Consider the following 16953-nt stretch of genomic DNA (forward strand, 5'->3'; position numbering starts at 1 on the left):
CCAGTGCCCTGAAATACACAAAAATATTTCCTGTGATGCTACTGATCAAACCGTGTCATGTCGACTGTGCAAAGAGTTTTTATCACAACAGGGTGAAGGTTTTCTTTGCCAGTTGAACAGAGTGACAGTCCTTTGTCAGAAGCCATTGGCATTCATAATGTGAAGAGTTCGTGGGAGCTATTTTTTTTTCATTACCGTGTAATAGAAAATCTCAATTATTTTTTCCGATCTTTGATAGCAACACCCCTACAGATATCAACAGCTGCTGCAATCTGCTTTCAGCATTGACAAGCAGAGACTATGAAGATGGAAGAGGATCATATCATAAAATCATAGAATCATATCATATATTGGTATGATTTTTTAAAAAATTTATTAGCCCCTAGATTTAATTTTTCCTAGGACATAAAGGGGTGGTACTGGAGGTGGGTTATACAGTACATCAGAAATTTGACCTTTTTACATATCCTCATTTTCATCTGGAGAATTTGGTGAGACTGAAAACAAAAACAAAATAATGCATGGAAACATACTTTCTGCTGTGGGGAAAAAACAACTCAAAAGCAATAACAAGGCAAAACAGAACAGAAATCATTAAATTCCAACCAAAAGTCCACTCAACAACAAGTATCGTTTTCCCAGATGTCACAGTTAACACCATAAGATTATGCTGAACAATTTGCTCTGATCTGTCCCTGTGGATGCCCTGTCTGCACTTTTGAGAAAGTCACTTGCAGTGACAACTAGATATATCCTAGCACCAGTCTTAGATCCACAGAAGTGTATTTCTGTGGTTAAAAGAATAGAAAGAGGTGCCCTTAAAAAAAAAAGAAAGAAAAAAAAAGAAACCCTGTAAAATTAAATTTATGCTGTTAAACCTGTTTTCATCCTCCTTGTTTAACCTTGTGTGACGGTTCACCAAGAGTCTGAGTAACTTTTGGAAAGCAGTGCTAAATACAACTAGTAAATTCCTTGAAACAGTCACGTGTGATTTAGTCGAGGTCAGACAAGAATGGTGCCACACGTGCCTATTCACATTTCATGACCTTCTCTTTTAGTATCCCTGTTACTTACTTGTTTACCTGTTTTTTTGGTCAGTACAACCAAAAATGTTTCCTCCCCTCTCTTTCCAAATGCATGGCCCTGCAGCAAACCACACTTTATAACACACGAGGAGAGAAGAGGAAGGAGGGAGACACTGATATTTACACTGTGCTTTCCATTACCCACTCTGAGCTCCCAAAAGTCCCTTTCGTCCCTGTTAGGTCATTGTCATCATACTGCAAAAGCATGCCGTTCACCGAGAGGCTCCTCTTTGTCCAAATGTTTGTTATCTTTTTTGGGTAGGTGCAACACTGAGATGTGGCAAAGTCCCCCATGTCAAAAGAATGGCTACGTTTAGTTTTGCCCTCCAGAGGCAACATTAGGAGGCTGCGAAATTTGGACTCTGGCTGGCCCAGCAGTGGCTCTTTGTCCGAGTGGCGGGCCACTGTGGAAGTTCTGGAGTCTGTCATCTCCTCCTTTTTCTGACATTTCAGTTCCAGGGAGGCAAAAGCTCCCATTAGCCGGTCAATATTGTGTTTTGACCTGGAAGGGGGTCTCCACTTACTGGACAATGTGCCCTGTTCACTTTGGAGGCTATAGTCATCACAGTCACGGCTATTTGCAGAGCTGGAGGAAGAGGAGATGCTGCTCCGTGCAGACTGACAGTTAAACTCCATCAGTTCATTTCTCACCACTACTTTGGGGTTGACTTGGGGCAAGACTCCATTCTGAACTGGTTGTGCTCCATTTGTCTGTGAGTAGACATTGCTGACGTTTGACATCTTCCCCTGGGAATTGTTGCAGACCTTATAGCGGACCATGAGTATTACAATGAATACCAGCAAAGTTGCCACAATGATGCCTCCAATGATCAGAATCATGGTCCCGCCCAGGAACTGGCTGTGCATTGACTGGCACTGAGGGTAGTCTTCTTTGGTGAAGAACTGGGCGCATCCCACAATATTGGTGGCAGTAAGGGTTGTGGCTGTGTCATCCCACATTGCCAGGACACAGAGGTCGTAGCCTGTTCCAGAAACTAGGTTGTTTACAACAAAGGCTTTGTTTGTAGCTGGAATCATCCTATAAAAAAAAGGGACAAAAAATAGAAAAAAATATTGGTTAATCTTGACGCTAAGGGAAAAGAAAGGAAAACAGAGAAAAGAGCAGTGTGGTGTGTACTGTGCTGGGTACTGGCAGAGAAGAGTCAGAGCCATAAAATTTAAACAAGCATTAAAGCTTCCCAACTCCTGTGGGTCCAAGAAGGCAGCATCTACTAACACACAAGTTTTGAGGGCCATCTCTCAAATGTGCAATAAAGGGAATAACAAAAAGTAGACCAAACTAGTCTGGGTGGTTTTTTTTTCTCCTCACTTGCATCCATCCCAATCTCAAGTATTTTCAAGCCTGAACAAATAACTCAAAAATATGTGCCTACAAAAAGCAGTTCTTTCTGAGTGTGCAAATAACCCTTGCAGTTGCTGAGGCTGAACCTGGCAGTTGTCACATCGCTTCACGGGTGCCTGAACATTTACTGTGTAACATCAGCAGGTTGCTTACCTTGTGAAGACAAGAGGCTGCATTTAGTTTTCTCATTCCCTGAGTATGCAAGGCAGGCAGCCACTTCTCTCTCTTTCTCCACTCCCCCATGTACTTTACCCATCCTCCTACTCCCCACTGTGGAAAATATCTCCTAGAAATGCAGCTATCATCTTCTTTGCAAGAAATTTCTCTCTGCAACCACTTTCCTCTGCGTAAGTGAAAAGCGAAAACTGGCATTGGCAGTAGGGGCTGTGAAAGTGTGAAGATAGGTAGGAAGATGCAGGGGTGAAACCAAGAAGGTTTCTTTAAAATAAAAAATTATACTCAAAACCAAATCAATTTTCAAAAACCAAATAGCTAGGCCCAAGATGTGGTCCAAGTTTGGTCATTTATGGATATTAATCTTTGCTGCCACAAAACTTATGCAGTCATTTGCACTCATGCAATATTAGAGCATCAACAGCATTCAAAATTAGCAGATAGGAATGAACATGGTCTACCCTCACTTCAAACTGGTGAAAATTGCAGCACATTAGTGGAATACAATGGGGAATCCCAGATTTGATGCCTGATGGGTAGCCAAGAATAAAATCAAAGAGATACCCCATGCATGCTTCTCTCTACTTCCACATAACAGGCTTGAGTGAGAGGAAAAAAGCTGAAATTAAAACCAACCCATTCTGACTTATAGCTGCAGATCTTTAGCACCATACAGCAAGGGAGCCCTACAGGCACTTAGACCATACAGCAAGCTGGTGTGGCTGTAATTAGGATGGTAAGGCCTGGCCAGAGGTCAGAGGCATTCTCCCTGTGGGAGTGCCAGGCTTTCTTAGCCTCAAATCATCATCACAGCTTGCATAAATTGCAGCTCTGCAGAGGTCCTTCTGTGCAAGGGGAGGGAACAGGCCTGCACAGAGAAGCAGCAAGATCAAGGGACTGCAAATATGAGCTTCTGATCATCTTTGCATCTATGCATTCACGCCACTTACTCAACCCTTCAATCTGGCCACAGGTGAGGATGTGGCTCCTTTATAAAAACAAACAAATGCACAAAAATAAACCTGTAAGGAAAAGAAATACTGGTGAGAGACGCCTGGAATAAAAACATCACCTGACAGGTTTACAGAAGGTTATATTTGAGATTCTTGGCACATTTATCATCCTAATGGAGATGTTCTACACAGACACAGATGAGCTATTCAGAATGAACTGAGAGGTCATAAAACAGCCCACTTGGAAAACTCCAGATACAGTTGCTAAAATAGTTTCTAGTAGTTGAAATGGTTAATCTCAAGATATTTCTCATTGTTCTTCTCTCCCTGTGGCTCTGTGAACAACACACCGCTGGCCACAGCAGCTTAGGCAATGCCTGCACTCCGTTGAACTGTTCAAGAAATTTCATATGCATGCACAAAGGATGCTATATGGAATAATAGAATACTATTGATTTTCAAGCATATGATCTTCAAACTTTTGAACAATTTCACCAACTAGTTCATATTTCTTTCTGTGCTATACTCCACTTTCCACCATTACTCCCAGCCACATGCTTAAAAACATCTGCTGTAAGTCCTTCAGAAACTATTTCATTGTGAAACCTCATCACAAACAAGTAGCACTGTTAGCAGAACGAATAGTCAGCCCTATAAACTGGGTCTTGGACACGGGTCATAACTCAAAATCCAGAGCTATAGCATTATCTATCAGAGTGGCTCCTTTTGCTTTCCACTGATGAAACACAGAGATACCTCTATATTTTCTCCAAGTAAACAGCAAACAACTGGGTTTCCATAATATATAGCTTTGCACATATCTTGTGCATATAGAAATACTGTTTTTCAGCCTAATACACTATGCATATTTATATAGAGTGAAACTGATAACTTCAATAATTTGCAACTGACTTTCTTCAGATACGATTATACACAAGCTTGCAAGGAAATACAACTGCCTGGAGTATTTCAAGGGCTGGCAGGTAGTGATAGTGGCACAAAATGTAAAGCCAGTCCATTTATAAAGGTACAGCAGTGAGTTTACAAACAGTTCTAAAGCTTGGCCAGGTTAACTGTATTGAAACTTGCTATAAAAGCTCATCTTAGCCTTTAAAAGAAATTGAGTCATTTCTAAACTCAATCAGTCTTGGAAGCTACAGCTGTGATAATACTGAGACTATTAATAGCTTTAAGAAAGATCACAGTTGCAATCCCAATTATGGAAAAAGTAATCAATTCTCCACATACATCTAAAATGAAGAATTTTGAATGCTTCTGTAAATAAACCTCAAATATTCTTGTAAAATATTCAAATTAATGTTATTGTAAAAGAACAGCTGAGCATAAGAGTAAGTATCAAGTTCAAGAGTACTAGGAGATAAGTAATTAATCTCAGACTCAGTTTTATAGCTTGCAGGGAGGACAATCTTGTTTTCAGGAAGTTGGCAAATTGTAAAGAGTGTTTTGGCATTCCTCCATGCTTTAACCCACCCTTCCCAAACATACTTCCCGTCAATTACGATGAATGACATCTCTTAACATTCCCCACACCTAAAATTGATGCAGACACAATTTCACTCTAGAATATTGACAACCCTTTTATTGCCCCCAACATGGGTAGCTGCAGGATGCCCCTTCAATCTTTATTTTGCTGCCTAACAGAGGGAGTATCCTCATGGCTGCTCTGTACATCTAGCACCATTAATCATGGACCACCATGCCCTGCCTTTAGGACTCAATAGCTAGGAGCTACCTCAAAATTGAGCTACCTCAAAATTAACAGGGGTCATTAAAACTGTGTCTAGGCAGAGCTCCTGCAAGGCCTTGTTCAGTCAACTCATCAGCTCAACACAGAAAATTCTTTCAGGTAGCAAGAATCTATAGCCTGGTTCAGTGGACCTCAAAAAGAGCTCTTGAAAGTACTAAGTTTGGAAACTCAGAAGATCCTAGTGCTCACCTGTCAATGCTCAAATAGCAAACGTAATGAATTGAAGCAATATCTTGAGTCTGATACTGTCCAACTGCCCTTCAGGGTGATGTGAACTTGCAGAGTTGCTTCTTACCACAGAACAGGAACAGAGAACTAAATTTGATACTAACCTTTCCTCAAGAAAAAAAGTAACAGTTGACTAACTGCAAGAAGAGATCAACTAGCAAAACACTTACTTATTTTTAAATTAATGATAAATTATTATAGTTTTTACTGTGTATAGTTTCAGGAGCCCAGGAATGGTGAGAACTGGGAAAACAAATAAATACTCAAATATGTTAACAAGGTAAGGGTACATGTAGTCCCAGTTAGGATAATAAGAAGTTTGAAAATCTCCTTATGGAAATTTCAGTGTCCAGACACATAAGACACAGTAATTCCTGTCTTTCTTCTCTGACTTATTTTTCTTGGGGTAGGAGGAGTATGCAGATCTCCTCCACATTGGTGCCAGGATTTTGTTACCTGATTCTTAAGGTAGTTTCTAACTCCTATCTGAAGATCAAAATACCCCAAAGGAAACTACTCATATAAGAACATGGTTCAGACCTCTCTGAAAATCTTGCTTCTGTGGAATGCAATGAGCATAGAAGTTTTACAAATGACCTACTTAATTTACAAAAAAAGCCCTCTTCTCTCACCCTTTGGCACAATAGCATCACTTATTGGAAGAGGAGGAGACCTATGGCCAGGACTGGGGTCTGGTGTAAGTGTCTGAAATAGAACAGCAATAGACAGATAAGAGACTTTATGTATGATGAAGAGCTATGAAGCTGAGACGAAAGTTTGCAGGGCTTTTGCAAACAATACATTTCCTTCAATCCATGAAGATTTATGCCTCATTTTGTGAAAGGACTGAAATGAGACCATGAGACCCTTAAAAAAACAAACAAACAAACAAACAAAATGAAGCATAATGCAAGCAACCTTCTTTAAAGTCAACTTTATTTTCTACCACCACTGCTAAAATGTCCTTGCTGTGTCCTTGTAGGCACAACATACAGAAAGCAGGCAATTTTGTAATTACTCACTTCAGTGTGTGGTGATATTAAGAAAATTAAAAAACAAATTACTTAGAAATGCAGGAGAAAAAGGTTTGCTGCAGACTTCACTTGTAATTCCAGATGCAAGAGAGCACTGTAGCTTGCAGGGAGTGAACTGTTCTAAGAATTTAGGAGACCTGAGTTTTATTCTCTACTTTATCAGTTACACTGATATCAGGCTCTACTTTATCAGTAACTCTCAGTTCCTGAGAAATCATTTTGCTGTACTGTATGTCTCCTCATTTATAAAATGGGGATAATGCCAGCAATCTCCTTTCAAAAGAGGCCTGTAGTGTATGGAAGGAAATTAGTAGATATTATGATTACACTGTAATATACAAATGGGTTCTTTTCTTCTTTGTAGCACTGGGGATTAGCAGGAGTGAACTGCTAGTTAATACTGTGGTTATGCAAAACAGAGAAATTAAAGAAAAGACAGATTAGGCTAATTGGCTAGGCAATTCTGTTCCTTTTCTCCATCCAAAGAAGGGTGTGATACCATCTAGTTTTAGCCTGAAACAGCTTTAATCACAGAACTTGCAGGGAGCTGTCGAGGCAGTTCCTCTGGGGAAGCATTTGCAGCACCCAAGACTCAGTTTTATGCTGACTATGTTGCTTTTCTTATGATCATTTTTGTGTTATTGAGGGGTATATACTATCTATATTGCAATACTTCTCATTTTGAAGTGAATGTTAGGAGTTTGAAATCCAAAGTGATGATAATTTATTAAATTATTGTACTAGAAAAGAAAAAAAAATGAAAAGAAAATAAAGCCTAATTGCTTGGGTGTGAATTTTCTGTGCCTATGCTGCTCAACACAAACACTTCCTGTAAGATTCTATGTCTATATGTTATGTCCCATGGCAGATACCTCACAAGAAACGGTCCATCTCTCTGCTGGTAAATTCTCTTTTCCTCTTGAGTGGCTTCAGAAAGCTGTATATCAAAAATAGCCTTTGAAATACTAAGTCCTTTACCATGCTGGAAAAATCATACAAGGAACTATACCAAGACATTAGCAGTATAGATGATGGGATGGGAATGTTTCTGGGCCCTCATTAAATTACCAGCACAGCTCTAAGCACTGATTATGAAGCAACTGCTAAACAGTAGTGTTAACTATTGTCACTACTCACTATAGATTTGTAATGAAGAGGGTAAGAGGAAGAGGTGTGCCAGGGTGAAACAGCTAGGGTTCTGTAAAATCATATTCCAGTTAGTTAACATACTAACTTTCTGGTGTAGTAATGCTTTAGTGTGAAAATATTAATCTCACTGTACCTTCCTATTCATAAACTTCCTCTTACACAGAGCTGAATTCACAAAAGTGCAAAACATTACCCTGATTGCTTTCAGAGCTAGAAACTTATCCAGAAAAGGTTAACATGGAATCTGACCAATTTTCATTTTCCAGTGAAAATCTCAAGTTAAAAATTATTTCATCGATAAGTTTGTCCTCTAATTTAAAGTATTTGGGGTTTTTAATTTGTTCCAGCTTAACAGGCAATCCTGAAAAAAAAGATGATTCCAGGTAATCCTCCTTTAAAGTATTGTAGAAGGGTCTGGCAGAGTTCCTGCTGTTCGCATGGCATATCCACCCTCAGTCCCAGTTGGATTAAAGTAGAATGGTAGAGAAAGAGGAGAGTGAAAGTATCAACGGTAACATACTAGAGAAAGACTGGCTAAAGAGCATGTAAAAAGAGTGGGTAATCAGAGGAGAGTTCGCTGCCTGAAGAAGGACCACATAAAGGATCCTTTAAAGTCTGGTGGATGTAACTCAGTGGCACACAGATCTTGCTTCTTACCAGAGAGAGTTAGTAATAAGTTGTTATTTCATTGAGGACAGGTAAGGAAAGAAAGAAGAGAAAATTGAAGTGTGAGAGAATTCTGGAAGAAAAGAGGATAATGGAAGTTGGTGGCTCTGGCAGTGTTGGAGAAGCAGAGAACGATAAAGACAAACAGGTTCAAAGCAGCCATTGGCAAGGCTCTGTCAGGTATGTGGCTACCATTAAAACTATGGAAGAAGTCCAACTGACCACTGAATAGGCACCGAGATCACAAAAACAGCTCAATATATGTTGAGTGCAATCCAACAGGTGAAGAACTTTCAGCAAAGACAAGGCAATTAGAAAGATAGTCATGTGAATCAGGGCAGTGGAAGGAGCTGAGATAGTGGACAGATATTAAGAAGGCTAAAGAAAAGGGCAAAAAAAGATCAGCAGAAGACTAAAAGGATCTAAATTGCAGTGAAAATGTCACACGTGATGTATTGCCTGGGAGCCAGAGCAAGTAATTGACAAATTTGGATTGCACAGTTGGCATTCTGCTCTGCTGCCAAATTTTGTAATTTCCTTGAAAGTTTTACAGTGTATAGTGTTGTCATTTTTGCTGTGCTTTTATCCCAGAAAGCCCAGTTCCTGGAGTCATGGAATGAAAGAAGAATCTAAAAAGTTATTAAAAATTAAATAAGCTAACAATTAAGATTACATTTTGACCCCTAAAATTGCCAAAAATCTCTGGAATATATATCTTCATATTATCCTAAATTCTCAGGAATCAAAAAATACAAAAAGTACCAAGTATATTACTGTATGAAATCTCAGTATTTTGGCATCTGATTCAAGACTTTTAATCTAAAAATCTGAGAAAGGCAGAGGCTTGCATCTAGAAAAAATGACAGTTGTATTTCTGGTGTCCTGGGAAGAAAGATAGTTGTTAGTATTAGCAACAGGATGTAATTCCTCTGTCAGTCATGTCAACATAAGGAAATGTCAGATAATACCAGGAGGTAGCCAGACTTGTTCAGTAAACACTAACTCAACCCAGCATGAATAATTTCCTGCATTTTTTATTTTATTAGTTTTTGAGGCTTTCATGACATACAATCATAATTTTGCCTTCAGATGGAACATTTATTATTAAACACAAATCCCTTCCTGCTTTTTTGAATCTTGTCTCCTCATCACTCATACATTCAGCTGCCCTTCAGAGAATCTGTCTTGTCAAATGAAACACATAGTACATATCGTTTCATTATTATTTCCTAATTTGCTTATGCTCTTTTCTACTCATTTGGAAAAGTGGGGTGGGAGGTGGGGAAGAGGAGCCAGAGCCAAAAGCAATTGTATGTTTGTCACAAGATGGTGAGCTAGGGAGACATTGATAATGAATATATACCCTGTGCTGCAGGGGAAAACAAAACAAAACACAAAACAAAACAAAACAAAACAATGAAATATTAAACTACTAGCTCAGAGAATATAAATTTCTGGTGATATCTGATAGGCTGCTGAATGGTGTCCCCTGAGGATGCTCTGAAGTGATAGGTGACAAAACAAAGCATAGGCCTCTAAGGCACAAGGCTGAGAAAGGGGAAGCGTGGTACAAGATATTCTGCTCCCCGCCATTAGCCATTGCTCTAAGAGGAAATGCTTCTCTCTCTATTATTCTCAATCAGATTCTTGCAAACAATAGGGAGGTGCAGGCAGGCGGAACTGGTGAGGCTCTTCTGGGCAAATTAAGACCACCAGAACCACCCCATAATGCCCTGAATCAATGAAGGTGCTCAGCTGAGCTCTCCAGGTGCAAACTACGACCCTGGAACAACCTCATTTTGGCTAATGTTGGTATGACAACACAAAATTAGACTTTCAAGTTCCCTGATCTATGCTATCATTTCTTTCACGTGGACATGACAGCAGCAGGCATTTAGTGCCTTGATCATTAACTTTTATCTTTAAAGGGAATGTAGATATACTCTAGGAACATTTGTCAGCACAAAAGATAAATCCAGTCACACCCAAGCTATTCAGCTACACAGAAGGCCTTTCACCTCAATACATATGAGATACTAACTGCCAGAAAAAAAATCCTCACACTAATTCAAATCCAACTAAAATATGTTTAAGCTCATTAGCGGAGTAATTGAAAGCCCACACAATATTTCTGTAAGTAAATTTGGAACTGAAGTATTTATGGAAACAATGCATAGCCACACTAATAAATTCAGTCTGTATCATGTTAGCGTAAGAAGCTATCATAGCGTTAGAAAGCTATCATAATTCACAGCAATGTTTCAAAAAGTCAGACAGCAAATTTGAGATTAACAAAAACAAAATATGAAGTCAGTAAGTTATTCTACTGATAGTCACAACAACACATTACAACTACCCCATTTCTAAAGATAGGAAGAGATAAAATTTATTCATGAAAGGTGTTTTCAAGTCATCAAGCAGACTGTGGACCTGCATTTTTCCTAGGCTTTTGTAGACAGATTGCCAATCCACTTTGCTGAAGTATCATGCTTATTTTCTCTTACTCAAGTAATTTTGAACTCTTTTATGCAGAGTTGGATAGTTACACCAGAAAAGGTCATCCTACCGTACCACCAGAGGTTCCCAGAAGAGAAGCAACATTAGAAATAATGAGCACACTTAGGAGCTCAGAGGAAATTAATTTGCGAAAGGAATTCTGCCATTTTCCTGACAGCACGACTGTGAGATTCAACCATATGCTGTGCTTTTCCTGAGAGCTACAAATGAGGCTTTCCACTTACTTCCAAGCATTGAAATCTGTGAAAATTATAATAGGATCCAAGAGAGCTGTCTGGGATCCTAAGGTGGTTAACAGCTGCCCATGGCTTTTTTCTGTAAGAGCTCATGTGAGCTGAGGTGAAGAGAAGGATTTTCAGTGACTTACTAGCAATTTTGTTCCTGTTTACTACACAGAGTACTTATGCTAGGTTGCAACTTATATATCCTGCAGAAACTCTGTGTCCTATCCCATGGGGTAATTCTGTCTCCGAAAGGTTGCGCTGGAATGACAAAGACTCCAGGCACTGCTTGAAGTTATGTTTGCCCGGGTTTTGTATTTGACTGGTCAAAGCAAACTCCAGCTTGCTGTTTTAGACTCTTCTGTCACAAAATCTTTGTGCACTGGTGGGAGAAGCGTGGTGCCAGCTAACAGCTGACAGGACTGGTACAGCTATTCTAACCAAAAGAAGGAGTCTTATCGAGTGAATTGGAGCTCTCACTACCCATAGAAGCTGTGCATACACTGATATATCGGTCTGTATAAAAAAAGTGTTTCAACAACAGTTTAAGACACAATTTATGCATTATTAAAAATTTTTATCACATATCATGTAAGCGTTCCCCCACTTCAGTGACTGAACTTGTGAATAGTCTCAAGAGACTGGGAATGGTTATTTACCAGAATCTCAAGCATGTCTCTCATGATGAAGCAGAAAAAATGAGTTTAATTTGCAGTGGAGAGGAAGGGAGAATTTCATTTGCCAATTCTCAAAAAATGAACTAAAGTAATATCAACTCATCAAAGATACAGCCGGAGTGTACCTATAGTCAGAGAAGAACATAGCCATGATTTAGAAAATTTGAAAAGATGTTAATTTGGAGAGATTTTTAGCATCACAAGTAGGTTGAAAAGCAAACAGAAAAAGTGTAAGATTGAGGACCCAACTCTCCAGCCTCTCAGCAAACATTAGAAATACCTTTTACTATCTAAAATGGAAACAGTAGAATTTCTTACTTCTTGTAAATTAAGAAAATGTACTGAAAAACAATAGAGGAAAATTTGAATAACTAACTTTTAGTATCAATCATCAAGCTTTTATTTTCTCAGTTAGAAGAGGGAGAAAAACTTTTGCAACAAAAATCTCTGTGAAATATGAAAAACAATGCACAAAGTAAAGACAACCAGGATGATTTTTGCAATAACATTGGGGGAAAATGTGTTTTTTTCAACTCCAGAATGAGAACATGGGGTGTAAAAATCACTAATGGTCAAAAGCATTGTCTTCTAGGTGAGGGGAAAAAAGCAGTAAAAAAAAAGCTGCATAGATATGTAATAAAGGCATTTTCTAAGGCAGAAGTTTGACATTTTGCCACTTTATGGATATTACATATAAAGCAAAGGAAAGGGAAGGCTAGAAGGACTAGATAGGCTAGAAAGACATGGAGATGTTAAATTTCAGAATGCTCTACAAAAGGCCAGAACACAGTTACAGCCTTTCAGTTTGTGATACCAAAATTAGATAAAAGCATTTCTCAGCAACCAGAGACACCCTGCTTCTTTCAAAGCTGAGCCTGGACTGAAACCATACTGTGTGAAGAGTGACAAATACATTACTGAAAAGGAAAGTAAAATTCATCCAGTAAGGAAACAAGTTTTAATTTATAATGACTTCAGGAGGAAAAAAAGAGGTTAATAATAGATTCCAATAGCAGCATGATATTAGCGCCTAGAAATATATTTTTCTGCTAAAGGATCTTAGGCAAAGGTCACAGATTTCTAGTACATGAACAAAGTATCCTAAAAAGTAGTCTACTAGTTCTTCACATGTTACAAATGAGACCTAGAAAACTGAAAGAAGCTGACATGAATCATCTGATAGACTAACAGCATGACCCAAAAACTGAATGTAAGCAGCCCAGAATCCCAGGCTGTGCATCCCAATAGTGAACCCATTGTAAAGAGAAAAGCATAAACAGTGTTTTACTGGCTTTTCTTCTTCTAGGTACAAGCCATATACTTTGCAAATACATATTTGTCCCTCCTAATGTTACTTGCCACTCACAGAAAGTACACAGAAGGTTTGGAAATACTTGGAAAGGAATTAAATACTACTTTTAAGCAAGGTTACCTATTAAATGAGTTTACAAATATAAGACTGCTCAAATTTGGTGTTTGCATTTTATATCTGAGAACCACAACTAAGCTGTTTAGGTTTGATGGTGTAACATTAAGAAAATACTAGAATTTGTTCTCATTTTTCAACTTCTTAAATTAATTAAAGTTTTACCTGACTCCTGAGATTTACCCATTTACAGCTTCAGTTACATAGTTTTGCTGAATATGGTTTTAGAATCAAATAGAGTCAGACAATAAGCACCTGATCAGCAAGTTAATAAGCTTTCACAGGAAAATCAACTTCAACAAATGCTAGATATGCCATCAGCCTATTGATATAGCTACATTCAGATCTGCTAGATTTATTACTTCTTTACCATGATTAATTATTAATCATCATGCATGGAGGTTTTTACATTCATGGATATTTCGTTGTCTACCAGTAGAACAAAAGCTGCTACATGTTACAGGCATACATATGAGGTTATTGGATATAATAGAAAACTGTTTGTGAAGAATTTAATTGAAAAGTTCTATAAATACTGTGCAATCATATGTGTAAGAGCACCCTGTACTGTTGAAAGTGAAATGAAAGAATAGATTTTTCTTTATCTTTGTTTGAAAAACTTCCAAAGCAGTGAGCAATGAAGGAAGAGACTGGCAGATTGCTATGCTCTGCAGAGTTTCAAACATAAAGCCTACAAAACTCTCTCTTCTTCACTCTGTAAAATCTTTTCTGAGCTTTCCTGCTGTAAATCCAGAAAGCATGAGTAAGTAGGACATGCAGAAATGACCCTGAGAGCTAAAAGAGGAGAGCATGGAATGAAATGCAAATCAAACACACAATGATACTAAACCCACAATGTTTACCCACTTGTAGAACACAGAATCACTTGTCACCTTTTCTATCATACAAGGGAATGATGTCCTCATCCTGTCAAAATGAGCAGTAGCAGAAATTTACCAAATGTTCATTGATATCTAGAAGTAAAAAGATGAGCTGAACATTGATTCATAGCGTCAAGCAGCATCAACACTTCAGTGTGACGCCTCCAAAAAGACTAAGGAGTAAAAAGACAGACTCTATAATTCCTAGAAAGGAGGATAAAATAAATATTCCAAAAAACATTTACATAGAAATATAAGATTCCAGGCTTCTTGGAGAGCACGGCCAGCACTGCATTCTAGGCTATGTAAGTTCTATAACTCTGTTTTCACAAAAATACATTTATCATTACTATTATCAATAAGGGCATTTAACTCAACATTTCAAATAGCCAACATAATCCCTCAAGGGAAACTTATGCACGTCCCTCCTTAACTGCTATCTGGGCTGGGAGAGTTTCTTACGTCTGCAGTCAAGAAACAACACAATCTGTTGCTCTCAGTAAAACATTTTCCCATCTTTTCTCGATAAATGATCATCCCAGAAGTACTGGAGTGCAGCTCAGAGTGTTAGAGCAAGGGAATAAAGTAGAGAAGAACTTTACTCCCTTTCAAAGTCCTGCAAAGCTTTGCTCCACTGGCAAAAATGTTGATTTTGACTTCTCTGCAGTGGGCAAGGTTGGGAGGAATCCTAAACTTGCCTCTTGACCACTTGATACACAGCTGCTGGCCTTAAAGTTCTCTTCTTTAAATGATGATTGAGGTCCCTTCCTAGGTTGCACCAAAACAATGCTGTCCATGCAATGTGGAATATGAATAGGCACTACCATCAGTCTGAGGCAGGACTTCAGCAAGGCACAGTGTCTGTCTTTTTGCTTGAGGAGAGAATTAGAGCTAGATTTGAGCATCTTGACTGATGAGATGACCTTTCCTACTTTCTTGCTGGGAAAGTCAGCCAGCTTTAGAGAAAAGGGTTTGTTGGGTTTTTTTTAAGTTTAATTTCCTTCCTTAATTCTCTGCTTCACCAAAATGACAGAAGGAGGGAGAGTCACCAGCAGAAGAAATGAAGCTGCAAACCTCCTGAACAGCTACTCTGGCTGAACAAGGGGGAGGATGCAGCCTGTACCCATTTGTCTGTAAGAGGAATGCCAACATTTCCCTCAAAATATGTAGCAAAACAAGCAAAATGGGAATGGTCTAACAAGAGATGTCTTTTGTCCTTAAAGTCTGCTTCAGAGCTGCCTTTGTTTCCACAGTCCCCAGTGTTTGCAGGTATGTGTACTATCTCACCATGTTCAGGGAGAATCTTTTTCCAAGACCTGACTTGGGAAATAGTTGCCCTACTGTGATGGTGCCACAAATCATTATTTGATAATTGAAAAATGCTGCCTTCAGAGATTAAGTGGAGATAGCTGTGGCACTGCAGAAAACTTCTATAGGATGCTGTCTTTTACATAATTTGGAGAAGTTACTATCTAATGTGCCTTGTGGGCAGACTAAAATTAACATATCTCAGCCAACAGAAACTACAGACAGAACCAAATGATACCCCACAATATGTGTGTTTCTCTTCCACGTTAGCCTGACTATAAGCTACAAGTCACAGATAGCCTGTCCTAAATTCATGTGACTGTGCACCTAATGAAGGTATAACTCTCACTCACAGTGATTAAATTCGAGTGAAATATTGAAGAATGCTTAATTGGTTTTAGCACCTCAACGGCAGAAATTAATTTATTCTGTCATGACTAAACTTCGTAACTATGCTTCAGAAAATTAGTTGCTTTTTAATGACCATGCTGGCAACTTTTTGTAGTGTCAAAGAAAAGGTGAATGGAGGGAAATGTTTTTGTAACCATCAGTGCAGTTTCTCATTCCACAGTGTAAATATATGGTGACCTGCCACAGGTTTCACCTAGGTCTTTTTTTCTCATGTGCACTCTGCAGATACTGGTCTCTTGATTCTCTAAAGTGTCCTGAAACATTCATAGACATATTTCTGAATCCACTCCTTTGTGGATTTTTATTCTTTTTATCTTGCTCTGGAATGAATCATTCCATCCTCCCTTCAGCACGAAGACAAATGTGATTGCTGCTCCTGAACATATGGTACAGCCTAAAAAAAAGGGTTATCCTGTAGGAGTGTATCTGTATGGATCACTTATCACACGTTCCCCAAAAGAGAATTTAGAAGATAGCGCTTCTTTTTCTTTCTCAAACTGCTCACATTCAGCATTTTTCTGTCTCCTGCTTTCAACATGCTTATGATTCCTTGAGAGAGAAAAGCCCACTCCCATTACAACTGTCCTTTAATGTATTGCTCAGCAAACGTGGATCCGTTCTATTGCCAGAGACTAGTTGTGTAAGATGAAAAACCAAATATACAAAAGTTATCCTCCTTTCTGTGTTCATAATCCTAGATTTGTCTGGATTCATCCCCCATAAGAATGAAGTTCAGATTCCAGAGTATTTGTTGACATTATTCCACAATTTTTTGTCTCTGAAGAGAGCAACCTGTAAACAGATTTTCAAAGTTATGACTTTCTATGCTGCTCTGAGTTTGAGACAGATGTTAGCATGATATTTTATCCCAAAGAAAACTTCTCAGATTAGAGGGTTTGTTTCTCTCAAGAACCTATAAACATCTTCAGAGAGATCTATGTGCTGAAAGCAAAAAGTCATTATTTCATGGGCACTCACTACAGTTTTAGACAAATACTTTGAGGACTTCAGAATGCTTTAACCAATATCCTAAAGTATCTAACCAGAGTAGACTCTAAAGGAAATCCTTTAAAAAATACAAGAGACAGTTAC

At 38.6% G+C, this 16953-nt stretch overlaps 1 protein-coding gene across 1 annotated transcript in view; it reads right to left on the bottom strand.

Moving 5' to 3' along the window:
- Positions 1–1205: 1205 nt before the first annotated feature.
- Positions 1206–16953, bottom strand: part of LRFN2 (leucine rich repeat and fibronectin type III domain containing 2) — a 33368-nt gene continuing 17620 nt past the window's right edge. The window contains exon 2 of the mRNA XM_010182178.1: positions 1206–2124. Coding sequence (XP_010180480.1) covers positions 1206–2124 — 919 coding nt within the window. The remainder of the gene's footprint in view (positions 2125–16953) is intronic.

Source organism: Mesitornis unicolor, unplaced genomic scaffold, assembly GCF_000695765.1.
Source record: "Mesitornis unicolor isolate BGI_N332 unplaced genomic scaffold, ASM69576v1 scaffold50713, whole genome shotgun sequence".
NCBI classification, from domain to species: Eukaryota; Metazoa; Chordata; class Aves; order Mesitornithiformes; family Mesitornithidae; genus Mesitornis; species Mesitornis unicolor.